This window comes from Scyliorhinus canicula, chromosome 3 (genome assembly GCF_902713615.1).
Source record: "Scyliorhinus canicula chromosome 3, sScyCan1.1, whole genome shotgun sequence".
Lineage (NCBI taxonomy): Eukaryota > Metazoa > Chordata > Chondrichthyes > Carcharhiniformes > Scyliorhinidae > Scyliorhinus > Scyliorhinus canicula.
This window is the reverse complement of record NC_052148.1, coordinates 148836905-148852199: the sequence shown is the minus strand read 5'-3', so window position 1 is coordinate 148852199 and position 15295 is coordinate 148836905. Positions and strand designations below refer to the sequence as shown.

At 41.4% G+C, this 15295-nt stretch overlaps 1 protein-coding gene across 3 annotated transcripts in view; it reads right to left on the bottom strand.

Moving 5' to 3' along the window:
- anapc4 (anaphase promoting complex subunit 4) overlaps positions 1 to 14262 on the bottom strand; it is a 115808-nt gene extending 101546 nt beyond the window's left edge. Inside the window, exons 1-5 of one of the 3 annotated variants that reach the window (XM_038791465.1) lie at positions 14196 to 14262; positions 6964 to 7078; positions 3225 to 3330; positions 3003 to 3135; positions 161 to 235 (exon numbers count right to left, since the gene is read on the bottom strand). In XM_038791465.1, coding sequence (XP_038647393.1) covers positions 161 to 235; positions 3003 to 3135; positions 3225 to 3330; positions 6964 to 7071 — 422 coding nt within the window. In that variant the 5' untranslated portion in view covers positions 7072 to 7078; positions 14196 to 14262. Of the gene's footprint in view, positions 1 to 160; positions 236 to 3002; positions 3136 to 3224; positions 3331 to 6963; positions 7079 to 9121; positions 9162 to 14123; positions 14143 to 14195 lie in introns of those variants that run through there. The other 2 variants (XM_038791463.1, XM_038791462.1) reach the window with 2 other exon arrangements.
- Between the last annotated feature and the right edge of the window lie 1033 nt (positions 14263 to 15295).

Below are 15295 nucleotides of genomic sequence, written 5' to 3'. Positions count from 1 at the left end.
CTGTGGGGAAGCAGTGAATCATTGACAGCAGTCTGAATTTGTAGATGCCAAAAGTTGCTGTCACTTAGTTTTAATGACAGCAAACGTAAAGTTTTGTTGTTACTACAACTGCAAAATCCTGGACAATGGCATATCATTGGTCTCATCTCATTAAATTTACCTTTTTGGTAGTGCAGGCAACTTGGGCAAGAAAAGGCTTCCTTCTTCATCGAGCAAATTGACTGAGGTAGTCGCACTGGAAAGAAGTGTAAAGAACAGTAAATATGAAACAATAATCTGAAATAGCTATACATCTTCAACTGTATCTATTTTCCCTCTTCTTTAGAGTATTTGGAAGCTGGTATATGGTTCCATATATATTTTTATTAGTCTCTCCAAATCAGGTCTGCCCAAAGGAACATGCAATTTGCTCAATGTCACTTGGGGTCATATTGTACTAATAGATTAAAAATTAGTTACAGTCTGACCATGAAGGAAAGTTTTCTCTGTGCTGTATATATAAAGCCATTTATACATTAATTATAGGAGTTATAGGTGAGTGAAGAGTTATGATGGGGAAGATTTCTGCTGCAACTATACATAACAAGTCATACGATTCTGTTATGCAAAGCTGCAATGGATATCATCCCTGACGCAAAACTTCACTCATCTTCTCTGACAATGAATTGAAAGTATGCTGAATGTTTAAAATAAAAAGCGATCGATGTCAAGCTAGGAACAATAAATCTTTAATATAGTCCGACTAGCAAGTTTGCAGATAACACTAAGATAGGTGGAGTTGCAGATAGAGAAGGGAACCATCAGAGAATACAGCAGAATATAGATCGATTGGCGAGGTGGGCAGAGAAATAGCAGATGGAGTTCAATCCTGACAAATGCGAGGTGATGTATTTTGGAAGATCAAATTCAGGTGGTTATTATACAGTCAATGACAGAACCCTTAGGAGCATTGACATACAGAGGGAACTGGGCATTCAGGTGCATTGTTCCATGAAGGTGACAGTGCAGGTGGATAAGGTGGTCAAGAAGGCAGGTGGATAAGGTGGTCAAGAAGGCAGGTGGATAAGGTGGTCATGCTTGCCTGCATCGCCCGGGGCATTGAGTACAAGAGTTGGCAGGTCATATTACAGTTGTATAAAATGTTAGTTAGGCCTCGTTTTGAATATTGCATGCAGTTCTGGTCGCCACACTACCAGAAGGATGTGGATACTTTGGAGAGTGCAAAGGTTTAGCAGGATATTGCCCGGTCTGGAAGGTATTAGCTATGAGGAGAGGTTGAATAAACTTGGAAAGACGCAGACTGAGGGGAGACCTACAAATTACGAGAGGTATAGACAGGGTGAATAGTCAGAAGTTTTTTCCCAGGATGAATATTCAATTACAAGGGGACACAGGTTCAAGGTGAGAGGGGGAAAGTTTAGGGGAGATGTGTGGGGAAAGTTTTTCACGCAAAGGTGGTGGGTGCCTGGGATGCGTTGCCAGTGGAGGTGGTAGTGGCAGGCACGATACCAACTTTAAAGATGTATCCTGATAGACACATGAACGGGCGGGGAATGGAGGAATACCGATCGTTTGGGCACTAAGTAGTAGGTCAATATAAGGAACCTGGATCAGTGCAGACTTGATGGGCCGAAGGGCCTCTCCCCTCTGATGTAATGTTCTGCTGTAATGGAGCCAAGACACAACCAGATCAGTCACGATCTTATTGAATAGTGAAGCAGGCTCAAAGGGCCAAATGGCCCATTCCTGCTCCTATATTCCTAATTAAAATATAATTTAGTTTCTATTGAGTATAATTTGCCTGTGAATTTATCTTTACCTTATGTTAATTTTGGCTCAATTGTTACAGTGTTCGTTTTAAAAAGCGATATTTTCCCACTTGAATTTTCCACTGGGGTCATTTGGGAAGTTCGGTTCTTTCACGTTATCAATCCCCACAGGGATCGTAACAGTTTATTACTGATGGAACATTTTGAGGACATATAACAGACCAAATGTTGTTGAACAAATAAGGGTGTGTAAGTGAATGTAATTATTAAAGAGCAAATTAGTGTAATTTTAGGGGATTAAGAGACACGCGAGTTGGGAATTTCCAGAACTTGGTTGCTTTACTCAGCCAGTTGATTTGCACAGGCAGCATCTCAATCTTCACGTTTTCATTATTTAAAAGTACTTGCACATTCATTGTTCATTAATCTTGCTGCAGCAAGTTAGGGTTGGTAATAAAGAACGTATGTTCCCTTTATAATGATTAATACAATAGCAATCAATCTCTCTTCCCAGGAAGAGAATCATTTAAACTATTTAGTTCTTTAAAAATTCAAATATTTAATTTGTTTAGCTTTATTTATACTTTTTTTCTCGTAACCACCCTCTCTTTCACTCACTTTATTTCTTTCTGTACATAATTATTTTAACACAGTCACTGAATTCCATTGGTTTCTCTGTTGTTTCTGTTTCTTTCTCAATTATTAAATCATGACAGTTAAGGAGATAAACTGCTGGCGCCATCATTCACTGAAATTTTCAATGTCTTTGTTGCTTTCCCCATGTCATTAGCAGCTCATATTTTGAGTAGGTTACAGCGCAAAAAAAATGTCAAATTTAAAGCAACCAAAAAACGACTCAGCAGATGCCACAAGATGCCCCACTACAACAAGATTTGGCCCAAATAAAGTAGCATTAAGGCTTTGCTGCCTCCAAAACATAGATAATGGATTTTACTTCTACAAAATGAGGTTTTAAAAAAAATTGTTTGCTGTAATTCCAGTAAGACTGGGCTTATGTTTTTGATACAAAAAGATAAAACACCGGATGCTGGAAATCAGAAATAAAAACATAAAAATGCTGGCAATACCCAGCAGGTCTGGCAACATGTGTGCAGAGAGAAACAGAGTTAACTTTGCAGGTCTGTGACGCTGGTTCTGATGCGAGGACACAGACCTGAAATGCTAACTGCTTCCCTCTCCACATATGCTGCCAGACCTAATGTTCTTGATTACCTTTTTGGATCCATCACCTCGGTCCAGTGCATGCAAGTGACTATGTTTTCCAAGGAGAAAAAGTGTAGGATCTCTGCTTTCTCCACATCACATAAAACAATTCGCCGTGTGTCCGCAAGACTAAAGGCTAAAACTAGTAGAAAAACAAAGAGGATTTATTATAAACAAATACAATTTAACAACTGTGCAAGGTCATGAACTCCGGTGCCTTTGGTGCTTTACCTTTTCCATCAGGTCTCCATGCTAATGATGTTACTTCTTTGCCTGTGTTTTCATTAGGTGCCAAGCTCCACACACGCTGAAAGTGAGCAAGACGATGAAGTAAAACCTAAAATTAAACAAAAGATTTTTATGGTATCCTTTTGATATATTGAGTGTCTCACCCAGTTTTACATTCTGTCCACCAATAGTTATGTTGCAGTATAAATTAGTAACACATAACAGATTATCTACACAATTGGCAATACAACCTGGATAAAAAAACTGAAACTTTACAGTACAGAAGAAGTCAATTCAACCCACCATGTCTGCGCTGGCCGAAAAAGTGCTATCTAGCCTAATCCCACTTTACAAATTTTGGTAGGTTGCAAGTGTTTCAAGCATATATCCAACTATTTCTTTAAAATGCAGGTAGTACCGAAAATGAATGATGCATTGAAAAGGTGGAAGGTCATCTGGCCGTGATAGCATTCATCCTGGAGCAACAAGAGAAACATTCCTTCTCTAATTTCAGAGACTCTGATCATAACCTTTGATTACAATAGTTGTGGAGAGAACTCCCCTGCTCTTTTTCATAGACATTCATAGAATGCCATGCGAATATTCGCATCCACCCGAGGGTGGATGGGCCTCGATGATTTAATAGCCTACCTAAAAGCAACATCTCCAAAAATGCAGCAATCCTTCAGTACAGAAATTCTCTTTTAGCCTTTCTAACCTCACTTCTCAATATTCATGTTTTCTTTAGCAACCACTGTTATCAGATGTTTTATCAAATGCTTTCTTTATAAGCTTTAGTTGCATTTCAATCCATATCTCTCCAAAAGTCTATTATTTCATGTACAAATCTGGAATTAAAAGTCTAAAAATGACCATAAAACCATTGTCAATTGTTGTAAAATCCCACCTGGTTCACTAATGTCCTCAGGGAAGGAAATTTGTTGTCCTTACCTGGTCTGACCTACATGTGACTCCAGATCCACAACAATGTGGTTGACTCTTAAGTGCCCCCCCCCGAATGGGCAATAAATGTTGGCTCAGCCATGAACGAATACAAAAGAACTCTTGCTTTGCCTTTTATCCATCTCATAATTAAAAATTCCCTGCAACTGACTCAAACTAATTTAAACGGGATCCCTTCTTTCTTCACTGAACATTGCCATTTCTAAACCAGCACCATATTACTTGATATAATTTACATTATGGATGCTCTTTTCAAAATTCTCATACTTCCACATGAACTGTTCACCCACTTCATTGCTCAGAACCAAATTAAAAAATCTTTTGGTCTTTTTTGGGCGAGTAGCGCAAGTTTTAGGAATCAAGCGGAGCTTAGTACAGGAAGGCAAACAGGCAATTTAGTTTTGGGTGAATTTAAATCTATGGGCACCTACAATTCTGAAATGTTATTTTTGCTATCCATCACTTTCTTAAGATCTATTTTTCATTTTACACAAGTTTAGTTCCTTCTAAATTAAATCGATTTACACAGTCAACTCATAAAAATAGGAAGGGTTTGTTGTTGGCACTTTCACATCAAGGTTACCCAATCAATACTGGTGATTGAGCTGAAAATGAAAATGTAATTCTGTGCAGAAGGGCAGTACAAAATGATTTTAAAAATGGATATATCCATTTAACTGACATTGTGCTTCCTACAGATTGTAACATACTGCAAGAGATTTAACACGCAACCAGAGTCCTGTTTTGGGCGCGGATAGCAGGGTCTTTCTCAGGGACCCTGCTACCAGACAAAACTCTGTTGATTTTTTTGGCCTCGGTCGAACAAGCCTCGCTGGAGCCACACCTACCTCATTTCCTGCACTGATGAGCTCTGCAGGAAGAGATTGGGGCACCATTTTTAAATGCTGCCCCAATCTCTGAAGCCCCCTCGGACACCCCACCTCGACATCCGAACCCCCCCCCACACCCCCCCCGACATCCAAACCCCCCCATCCCCCTCTGAACCCCCCCCCCCCCCCCTCCGAACCCCCCAATGCCCCACTTACCTCTTAGGGGGTCCTCGAGACCCTTCCACCTCTTAAGGGGGGGCACCCACGGCCGATCCTTGGCATGAGCAACCTGGCAGTGTCCCCGTCAGCCTGGCAGTGCCATCCAGGCAGTGCCATGGCAGCATTGTCGGGTGCCTGGGTGGCAGTGCCATGGTGTCAGGTTGGCAGTGCAAAGGTGATTGGGTGCCAGGGTGAGTGCCAGAGTACACCATGCCCAGAGCCCGACCAGCCGGGAGCCTCCAATAGTGTGGGAGACCCCATTTAGCCTGGCGCACATTTGTGGGGACCAGTGTTAAATGGCTCGGACTCCCAGGCACGGGGGTTAGTTCCTGCGGGAGAATCCGGTGCCAAAATATTTAAATCAGCCTAATGGGTCATTTAAATATGTTTATCTGGCTCGTGCCCAGCGAGGTCTAGCACCAGATCGCGATTTCTCGCGAGAACATGTTAAATCTTGCAAGGAGTTCGAAGCATCGCAACGGCCTTGCGGTTCCCAAACCAGGTGTGATGAAGCTATTCAATAGTGCCCACTCTGTTTTAATAAGTTTCTATATTTCTAGGGTCAAAATAATAAATGTATCTCTGTACATTTCAGATATTGTCCCTAGATGCTGTAAAGTGTTTGAAGTTCCCAGTCATTGACACGAGAGAAGGTAAACATGTAGGATGGGTTGGAGTGGGTAGGATGGGTTGAGGGAGGTTGAATGGATCGAGGGAATTGGATAGGCAGTCGAGGGTGGGGGGAGGGGGGGATTAATCGGAGGTTGGTTGGGGGTGGGGAAGTGGCGGGGGTCAGTACCATAATTACCCACCTGACTGGTTAACTATAAGTTCCAACTTTCATGGGTAACTACGAAAATCAAAAACATCCAAGTCCCCAGTTTAAATCAGAGTATTAGATGGGTCCTACTGCAGGGAAATTGCCCATCGGAAGTTTGAATTTACCGAGCAAATCCTGTGCAATCTTTGCATGGATTTCTAGAGCGTGGGATAGTGGGTGGATCCACAGCATATTTTCTAAGATATCTCCCAGGTACAACACCCCTGCCTTGGATATTGTAAGTTCTGTGCCATGATATCACTCCCATCCTTCCTTATAATGTTCAGTATTTGAAGTTAAGCAAAGAGAAATCAAATGCTTCAGAGCATGTTAATATTAAATTCAGACGTTAATTTCTGGGAAACACAAAAACAAAAACTCTGCCAAATGACCACATATTTAGTGTATTAAAATCCATTTTTGATTTTGCATTACTCTTCTGCATCTTTCTCCCTGTTTTACGTATCAACCACATACCAGATATATTTTCGACAAAGAAACAATCATCAAAGAAAGCTAGTAATTGGTCTGGCACCTGAAACTTTGAAGTACTTTACAATTAGCAAAATTCTCTGAATTGAGCTTGTGCTCACTTAACATTAGACATTAGCAGTGTTGGATGGATACATTGTCATCTTGGCGGCAGAGAAATACATTGTCCATTAAGTGGTATAACAGCCTTATCTCTATATGGAGAAAATCATCTCATTTACCTGAAATATTGACATGGCAGTTGTGAATTATCATAGTCAAACACTTTTTTTTTTACAAGGTAAACACAACGGCAATGCCATTTTTTCATGATCTGGACTTGCAGTAATGTTATAAGCAATACTGACATTGCATTTAAATATATGTTTATATTCATATCAAATTATGAATCCATCTCCAGAAGAAATCAGTTAGTTACCTCTCCAGTTTTGTTAGCGAGTGCAATGAGGTCCCGCTTAGGGGACCACACCATGTAAAGTATTTCATTGGGAAGTTGCTTCTCTCCAACCTGTCGAAATGCTGGCATGATGATTCTGTCAGTAAAGAAAAAGAGTCAGTGCCAATCACTGAGATTAAACACAACACAGCTGTAAACAACAGAAATGTGAAGGGTAATACATTTAGAAAGAGTGACACAGATTTCAGGCATGATACTGTGTTTGCGTTTCATAATTATCATCTGTCGGGATGGTCTGTGTGCCATATTTGAGGACGAAATGAAATGAAAATCGCTTATTGTCACGAGTAGGCTTCAATGAAGTTACTGTGAAAAGCCCCTAGTCGCCACATTCCAGCGCCTGTTCGGGGAGGCTGTAACGGGAATCGAACCGTGCTGCTGGCCTGCTTGGTCTGCTTTAAAAGCCAGCAATTTAGCCTTGTGAGCTAAACCAGCCCCAACCAACCAGTGAGTTAAATCAGCCCCGAGCAATCTCTTATTTAGATGAGACAGGGCTATTAGTATACAAAATGCTGTAAGTACAATTAACAAAGGGTTAACGAAATAAGAGCAAAAAAAGTGTTTGTGGACATCTATATCTCACTATACACCTCAGAGTAATCCAAACAGCTATCCAATGTCTTGTCAAACTTCACCCTCCTCCAACAGAAAACACAGATAACGGACAGCTAAAGCAGTCCAAGTGGAATACAAAACCTCCATCCCAAGATATTGCCGGCAGCCAATAACTACTCAGACAACTCAGATGTTCCCCAAAATAGCATGTTTCCTACTGAAACCTTTCCACCAGGCTAAACAGCCTGGCTAAGAAGCCAGTGATCTTCTCAAGACAATTGAGAAAAGTGCAATTACACCCTTCTGCTAAAAATATATAGACCCCATCCTCTGGACATCTTATGAACCTGCATACATGCTCAAAAGTGATCCCAGACACCACACTGGCCAGTGGCATCCTCAGCTTAGTCCACACTGACCATAGGGGATCATGAGGGGGCAATTATTGCAGAGGCAAAACCAGATGTTGAACCGTTGTTGGGGACCATTGCAAAAGCAACTACTTTCCTTTCTGCTTTGTATCCTCCCTGAAAGCAAAGAAAACATTTAACCAGGTGAAACTGAATTATGTCTTGTGTAATCAGGTGAATAGCCTTCAGACACATGCTGAGGAAATGGATTTGACTCCCTCAACGTTGGGCTGAGCAGTGAAGGCCCAGACAGGGACGCTTCCATACACCTTCTCCAACTCCTCAGCAGAGTGCTTTAGCTTTCAGAATGAGCGCTCTGACCTCAATGAAGAAGTCACATACAAAATATTGCTCAATGCCACTAACATTTTACTCTAAATAACTAATCATTCTGCCTCATTATCCAATTTTTAAAAAAGATGATAACTTTCAGGATAGCAGATCAACTGTTTAGAAACTGAGGGTATGAGCGTTGCCAACATACTGGCAGACAATACCCCATGGCATGGTCAGTGTCTGAATCTAAATCCGTAGGGATAGTAGTAACTCTCAGAAATAACATGGAAGCAGAATAGACCAGCAGAATGAGGACAAGGGGACGTGAGGAGAAGCTTTTTCACCCAGAGGGTGGTGGGAGTCTGGAACTCACTGCCTGAAAGGGTAATGGAGGCAGGGAGCCTCATACCATTTCAGTATATAGATGTGCATGTGATGCAAAAGCATACATTGCTATGGGCCAAGTGATGGTAAATGGGATTAGAATAGGTGGTTGTTTTTGACCAGCGCAGATGTGATGGGCCAAAGGGCCTTTTCTGTACAGTGGACCTCTATAACTCTACAATCATTTATGCTTGATTTCTCATCAACATTTTCACCTACAAACAGTAAAACAGTTCAAAATAATAATTTCAAGTAGTCTCATCAGTTCTTGGAGTAACGTTAGCAACTTGGGAGTATGCAACCTCAATGAAAAATATGAGTGTGAAGGAGATTTCATGAATCCCTTTGTTATTCTTTGGCCAGTAAAAAATGAACTGGTGAACAAGAGCTTCAATCTCAGGTATATTTCTCTTTCATTGTAATCACACTAGCACAATGATGGCTTTCATGAATTTTCAAAACAAATTGTCCATTTGTAAACTAAACAGACTTACCACAAAGATAATGAATGGCAAGTGAACGAAAGGGGATAAAGAGATGGCTGAAAATCTGAAAGCAAAGGACAGGTTGAAAGGAAGTTTTTCAAGATGTAAATAGGAGTGTGTCCCATAGGGATCAGGATTAGCACTGCTCTTATTTAATTAATAAGTTATGATTCGGTCTGAAGAATTGAGGCAATAATAGTGAAATATGCTCACAATACCTTGCAGAGGTATTTGAAAGAAATAACAACATTTGTAGAATGCACATAACAACCTTGCACAATGGGTTGATAGGTGACAGGTGCAGTTCAATATAGCAATCTGAAGTAATAGAGTTAGGAAACAAGAATGAGAAAATACACATTCAAGGCTAAGATTTTAAATGAGTACAGTGGCAGAGGAGTCTCAGTGTGCAGGTACAAATTATTAAAAGTGACAATACATGTAGGTAAAGTCACAACAAGGCCAATGGAATTCTGGCTTCATATTTAGAGGAAGAGGCAGACCTTGATGTTTGTTCGGCTACAGCTGTACTTGATATAAAAGCAGTGGAAAAGGTAGAGCATGGAATAACCAGAAGATAAGAGGAATTAAAAGAGCATTGAGAGATCAAACTTATTTCCAGTCCGATCAAGGCATAACCTAATAGAATCTGAAAGATTATTTTATCAGATAACAGTTAACGAGAGGACACTTGTAACAAGGTGCTATAGTGGTTATGTTACTCGAAAGACACAAGTTCAAATCCCAAGATGGCAGCTCAGGAATTTCAATTTCATGAAATAAAATTTGGAAAAGTATCAATAATGGTGATCATAAAACTAAAAGATTATTGTAAAAACTATTTTGTTCTTTAATGTTTCATGAAGGAAATCTGCCGTCCTTATCCAGTCTGCCCTCTGTGACTCCAGACCCACATTAATGTGGTTAAGTTTTAATTGTCCTCTGAAATGACTGAGCAAGTCACTCAGTTTTATGTGAAGGCAGCTTACCACCACCTTCTCAACAGCAATTAGGGATCGCTTCTTGGACTTTTGGCTAATATCAAGCACCAGATCAAGCCCAAGATGAGGTGGAATGCCCTTTCTTGTCAGCTTGGATCTTGCATATCTCTCTTGTGGAGACCATGAATTGGATTCAATTTGAATTTTAATTGTTTTTTGGAGCAAGCAATGAGATGGATTAAGGGTTTGCCCTGTCCACGCTCTAACCTCAAGGATAAAACTTATTTTAAAAAACAGCAATTAGAGATGGGCAATAAATAACAGCTGCACCAGTGATATCTATATGCTGTGAATAAAAGAAAATCATAAAGAAAACTAAACCTACATTCCATTTACAGAGTGGTTTGAACATGGAATTATCTGCCACATCATTGCACATACGGACATATGATAAAGGAGCAGGCCATTCAGCCCCTCGAGGCTGCTCCGCCATTTACTAAAATCATGGCTGATCTGATTGTAACCTCAAATCTGCATTCTGCCTACCCTCAATAACCTATCATCCCTTGTTTACCAATAATCTATCCACCTCTGCCTTAACTTCCACCACATTTTCAGGAAGAGTTCCAAAGACTCATGACCATCTGAGATAAAACAATTTCACCTCATCTCTGTTGTAAAAGGGTGACTACTTATTTTTTTTAAATGACCCCTAGTTTTAGATTCTCCCACAAGAGGAATCACCTTCTCCACATTCACCCTGTTAGTACTCTTCAGGATCATATATGTTTCATTCAAGTCACCTCCTACTTTTCTAAACTCTAGTGAATACAAGCTTAGTCTCTCCGACCTTTCCTCAGAAGACAACTCACCCATTACAGGCACCATTCTGATAAATTTGCTCTGAACTGCTTCCAACACATTGACATCCTTCCTTAAATGTGACCAATACTGTACATTGTACTCCAGATGTGGTCTCACTAGCGCCCTGTACAACTAAAGCATAACCTTCCTGTTTTTGTATTCAATTCCCTCGCAATAAATAACATTCTACCGCCTTTCCTATTACTTGCTGAACCTGTATACTAATCTAATGATTCATGTACTAGGACACCCAGATCCCTCTGCACATCAGAGCTTTGCAATCTCTCACCATTTGGATGTTTTTTTTTTCATTCTTCCTGCTAAAATGCACAATTTCACATTTTCCAACATTATATTCCATTTACCTGATCTTTGCCACCCACTTAACATACTATATCTTTTTGCAGCCTCGTTAAGTCCTCTTCACAACTTGCTTTCCTACCTAACTTTGTGTCATGAGCAAATTTGGCAACCATCCCTTCAATCCCTTCCTCCAAGTCATTTACATAAATTGTAAACAGAGACCATCAATGGTTTCAAACGGAAATTGGATAGGCACTTGAGCAAATAAACATGCAAGTTTAAAAAAAAATTAAGAGTACCCAATTCTTTTTTTTCTAATTGAGGAGCAATTTAGTGTGGGCAATCCACCTACGCTGCATATCTTTGGGTTGTGGGGGTGAGACCCACGCAGACACGATAAGAATGTGCAAACTCCACACGGACAGTGACCCAGGATTGAACCCAGGTCCTCGGCGCCATGAGGCAGCAGTGTTAATCACTGCGCCACCATGATGCCCCACAAACATGCAAGCTATGGAGAAGAGCCTACATGGACTCAATAGGTCAAATGGCCTCCTCCTGTGCCATGAATGACTATGTGACTCTAAGAATGAGGATAAAGAACTTCAGTTTATGTGGCGAGATTAAAGAATTGTGGGTTTCTCTCCTTCAGAGCACATAAGGGATTCAGTAGGTTTTCAAAATCATGAAACATTTTGATTGCATAAATAAGGAGAATCGTTTCTGGTGGAAGAAGGGTCACCAACCAGAGGGCACAGATTGAAAGTAATCAACAAAAGAACGGAGGGGGGGAGAATTTACATAGCAATGTTATAATCTGCAATGTAATGTCTAAAAGGCTGAATTCCCTGAATAATTTTCAAAAGGATTCTTTTTCAAACTTGAAGTACGAGCAATTGCAGATTCCTCACCTTAAATCTATGCCCCTTGGTTATTGCCACCTCTACTAAGGGGAAATGTTTCTTCCCATCTACCCTAACTATACACCTTCTTAAGGTCCTCCCACAACCTTCTCTGCTCCCTGCCTATCCAGCATCTCTTCATAGTTGAAATACTCCAGCCCAGGCAACATCTTGGTGAATCTCTTCTGCACCCTTTCTAGTGCAATCATTTCTTTCCAAGTGTGGCAACCAGAATTGCACACAGTTCCTCATCTTTTCACTGTAGCCCAACAATTTTTCTCCCCTTCAGATAATTAACAATTTTTTTTGAAGGCCCCTGTGAATCTGCCTCCATTACACCTTCAGGCAGTTTGTTCCAAATCATAACCACTCACAGCACCAACTTGTTTATTTTGCCAATTGCTTTAGATCTGCTTCGCAACCCTTCCACCAATGGGAAGTTTCTCTCCATCTACTGTCTAGATTCCAAGTGATTTTGAACATCTTAATGAAATCAGCTCCAGCTTCTCTAATCTACCCAAATAACTGAAGTCCTTAATTCCTGGAAATCTTTCTCAAATATTTTCTAGGCCCTCTCTAAAACCTTCACATCCTTCCTGAAGTGTCATCTCCAGAATTGGATACAATGCTCCAATTGAGGTCAAACCAATGTTTTGTAAACATTCATCATAACTTTTGTATTCTACACATATTTTGATTTGTAAATCAAATAGGAATAGAATTAAATGGCAGAGCAGTCCAAGATTTCATGTGATCTACTCCCTTTTCTCAAGTTCTTATAAACCTCAGAATCCAGTATGCTTTAAACACTTTCTCAACCTCCTCTGCCACTTTCAACAATGTGTACATATATACCCAGTTCTCTGTTTCTGAACTCCCTTTAGTATTAAACTATTGATTTTAAATTGTTGCTTCTCATTCTGTCAATCAAACACTTATCTGTATTAAGTTTCAGCTTCCACTGGCCCACCTCCATGCTCTTGAAGCTCATCACTATCCTCCTCACAGTTCACAATACTTCCAAGTTCTGTCATTTGAAAACTGGCCTGTACAAGTCATTAGTATATCAAGAGCAGTGGTTCCAGTACCTACCCATGAGGAACCAGACTGTATTCCCCCAATCAGAAAACAACCATTCACCGTTGTTGTTTCCCATTCCTCAGCCTATTTCCATCCATATTACCACTACCCATCATAGATTATTCCATGGGCTTCAACACGGTTAACAAACCTATGATGTGACACCTTATCCAACACCTTTTGGAAGAGCATATACACATCAACCACATTACCCTCAACAACCATCTGTTATTTCATTAAAAACTCTGTTAAGTTATTCCACCTTGACATGGATATATTAATCTTCTAGGAGTGAAGCACAGATTCACCAGCATTGTTACTATGGCTCCAAGGGTTACCAGTAGATTACACAAATTTGGCTTCAGTTTTCTGACATGTTAAAAGGACAATTTGACTTTTAGATGTATGCAAGGAATTAACAAGCTAGAGAGAAACCTTTATGCTGGTCAAGAGAACATAACTCAGATGTCAGGCCATTCTGGTGAGAAGCTAAGAAACACTACTTCACACAGAGGGTGTAAGAAGTGTGAACATTTCTCCCATTTAAAAAAATAGCAAGCTCAATTAATTTTAAATCCGAAAGCAACAGAATCTTACTAATTCAAGGTATTAAGGAATACAATCAAAGCAGGTGGATGTAGTGTGATCTCCCTGGTTTCTGCTGTTTCCGTGTTACTAATAAGACAGGGATTGCCCGTGCAACATGCACAGATTGTACATATCTGTAACTGACCTACTGCACAATACTTTTGCAGTATTACTGACCCATTAAGATATTTATTTGGCTGAATGCACCAAAGAGACAGGTCACATCCTTAAGAAGCGCCTGAGCTGCCACCCTGGGGAGTGAGGGCGGCCTTGCCGGAGGTTGGGGGGCTACACCCGGAGCTTCCCAGCAGCCGCCGCCGGTCACTGCCTTACTGAAGATAAATGTAGCGCGCCGGGAGGGGGTGTCCTGGCGCACCCGACAGCGGCAACAGCCGCTCTTTTTACCTGCGTCCAACTCCACGCAGCGCCGCTCACTTTCAAACCGGCAGCACGCATGCGCACTCGCTCCCCGCGGAGGTACCGCGAGAACAAAACACGGCTCGCGGCTGGATGGCTGCGCATGCGTCTGGGCCGCGCACGGCGGGGGCGCTCGCTCCCGCGCCAGAGGCTGGGGTTGCACGAGTGTTGGGAAACACCGGGTAAGGATACCCCAGGAGCAGCAAGCTTTAAATTAGACAGAGTGGCGAGTGCATCACAACCGTTCACACTTGTAGTGATCTCTATATGGCAGCACGGTAGCATGGTGGTTAGCATTAAATGCTTCACAGCTCCAGGGTCCCAGGTTCGATTCCCGGCTGGGTCACTGTGCGGAGTCTGCACGTCCTCCCCGTGTGTGCGTGGGTTTCCTCCGGGTGCTCCGGTTTCCTCCCACAGTCCAAAGATGTGCGGGTTAGGTGGATTGGCCATGCTACATTGCCCGTAGTGTCCTAAAAAAAGTAAGGTTAAGGGGGGGGTGGTGTTGTTGGGTTACGGGTATAGGGTGGATACGTGGGTTTGAGTAGGGTGATCATGGCTCGGCACAACATCGAGGGTCGAAGGGCCTGTTCTGTGCTGTACTGTTCTATGTTCTATGTGTATGCACACAAGGAGTTAATGTGTAATCTGTAGCACCACAGGATCACTAGAGGGTCGGACCAACAGGGGTATAAAAGGCAACCACATTGGGTCTCTCTCTCTCTTGGGTGCACTGTGATCAGGGCAATAGCAGATTAGTTCAGATGGCTAGTGGAGTTACGTTTAGTTTTTTTTTATAAATGTTTTTATTCAGTTTTCGTATTTTATATTGAACAAATTACAAATTGTTAGGAGAGAGAAACAAAAAAAAACAAACAAAAACAAACACGCAAAAATTAACATACATATTTACAGGTAAGCATCTTCGTAGTAGTAACTGCGCCCCCCCCCCCCCCCCCCCTCAACATGTTTATTTAGCTTGGTTTTGGGCCTTAGCTAGCCATCGAACCCCCGTAACAAACCTGTAGCCCCCCCCCCCCCCTCCCGCTACCTTCCCCCGACTATTCTTCCTCTTGTACATTGGCCACAAA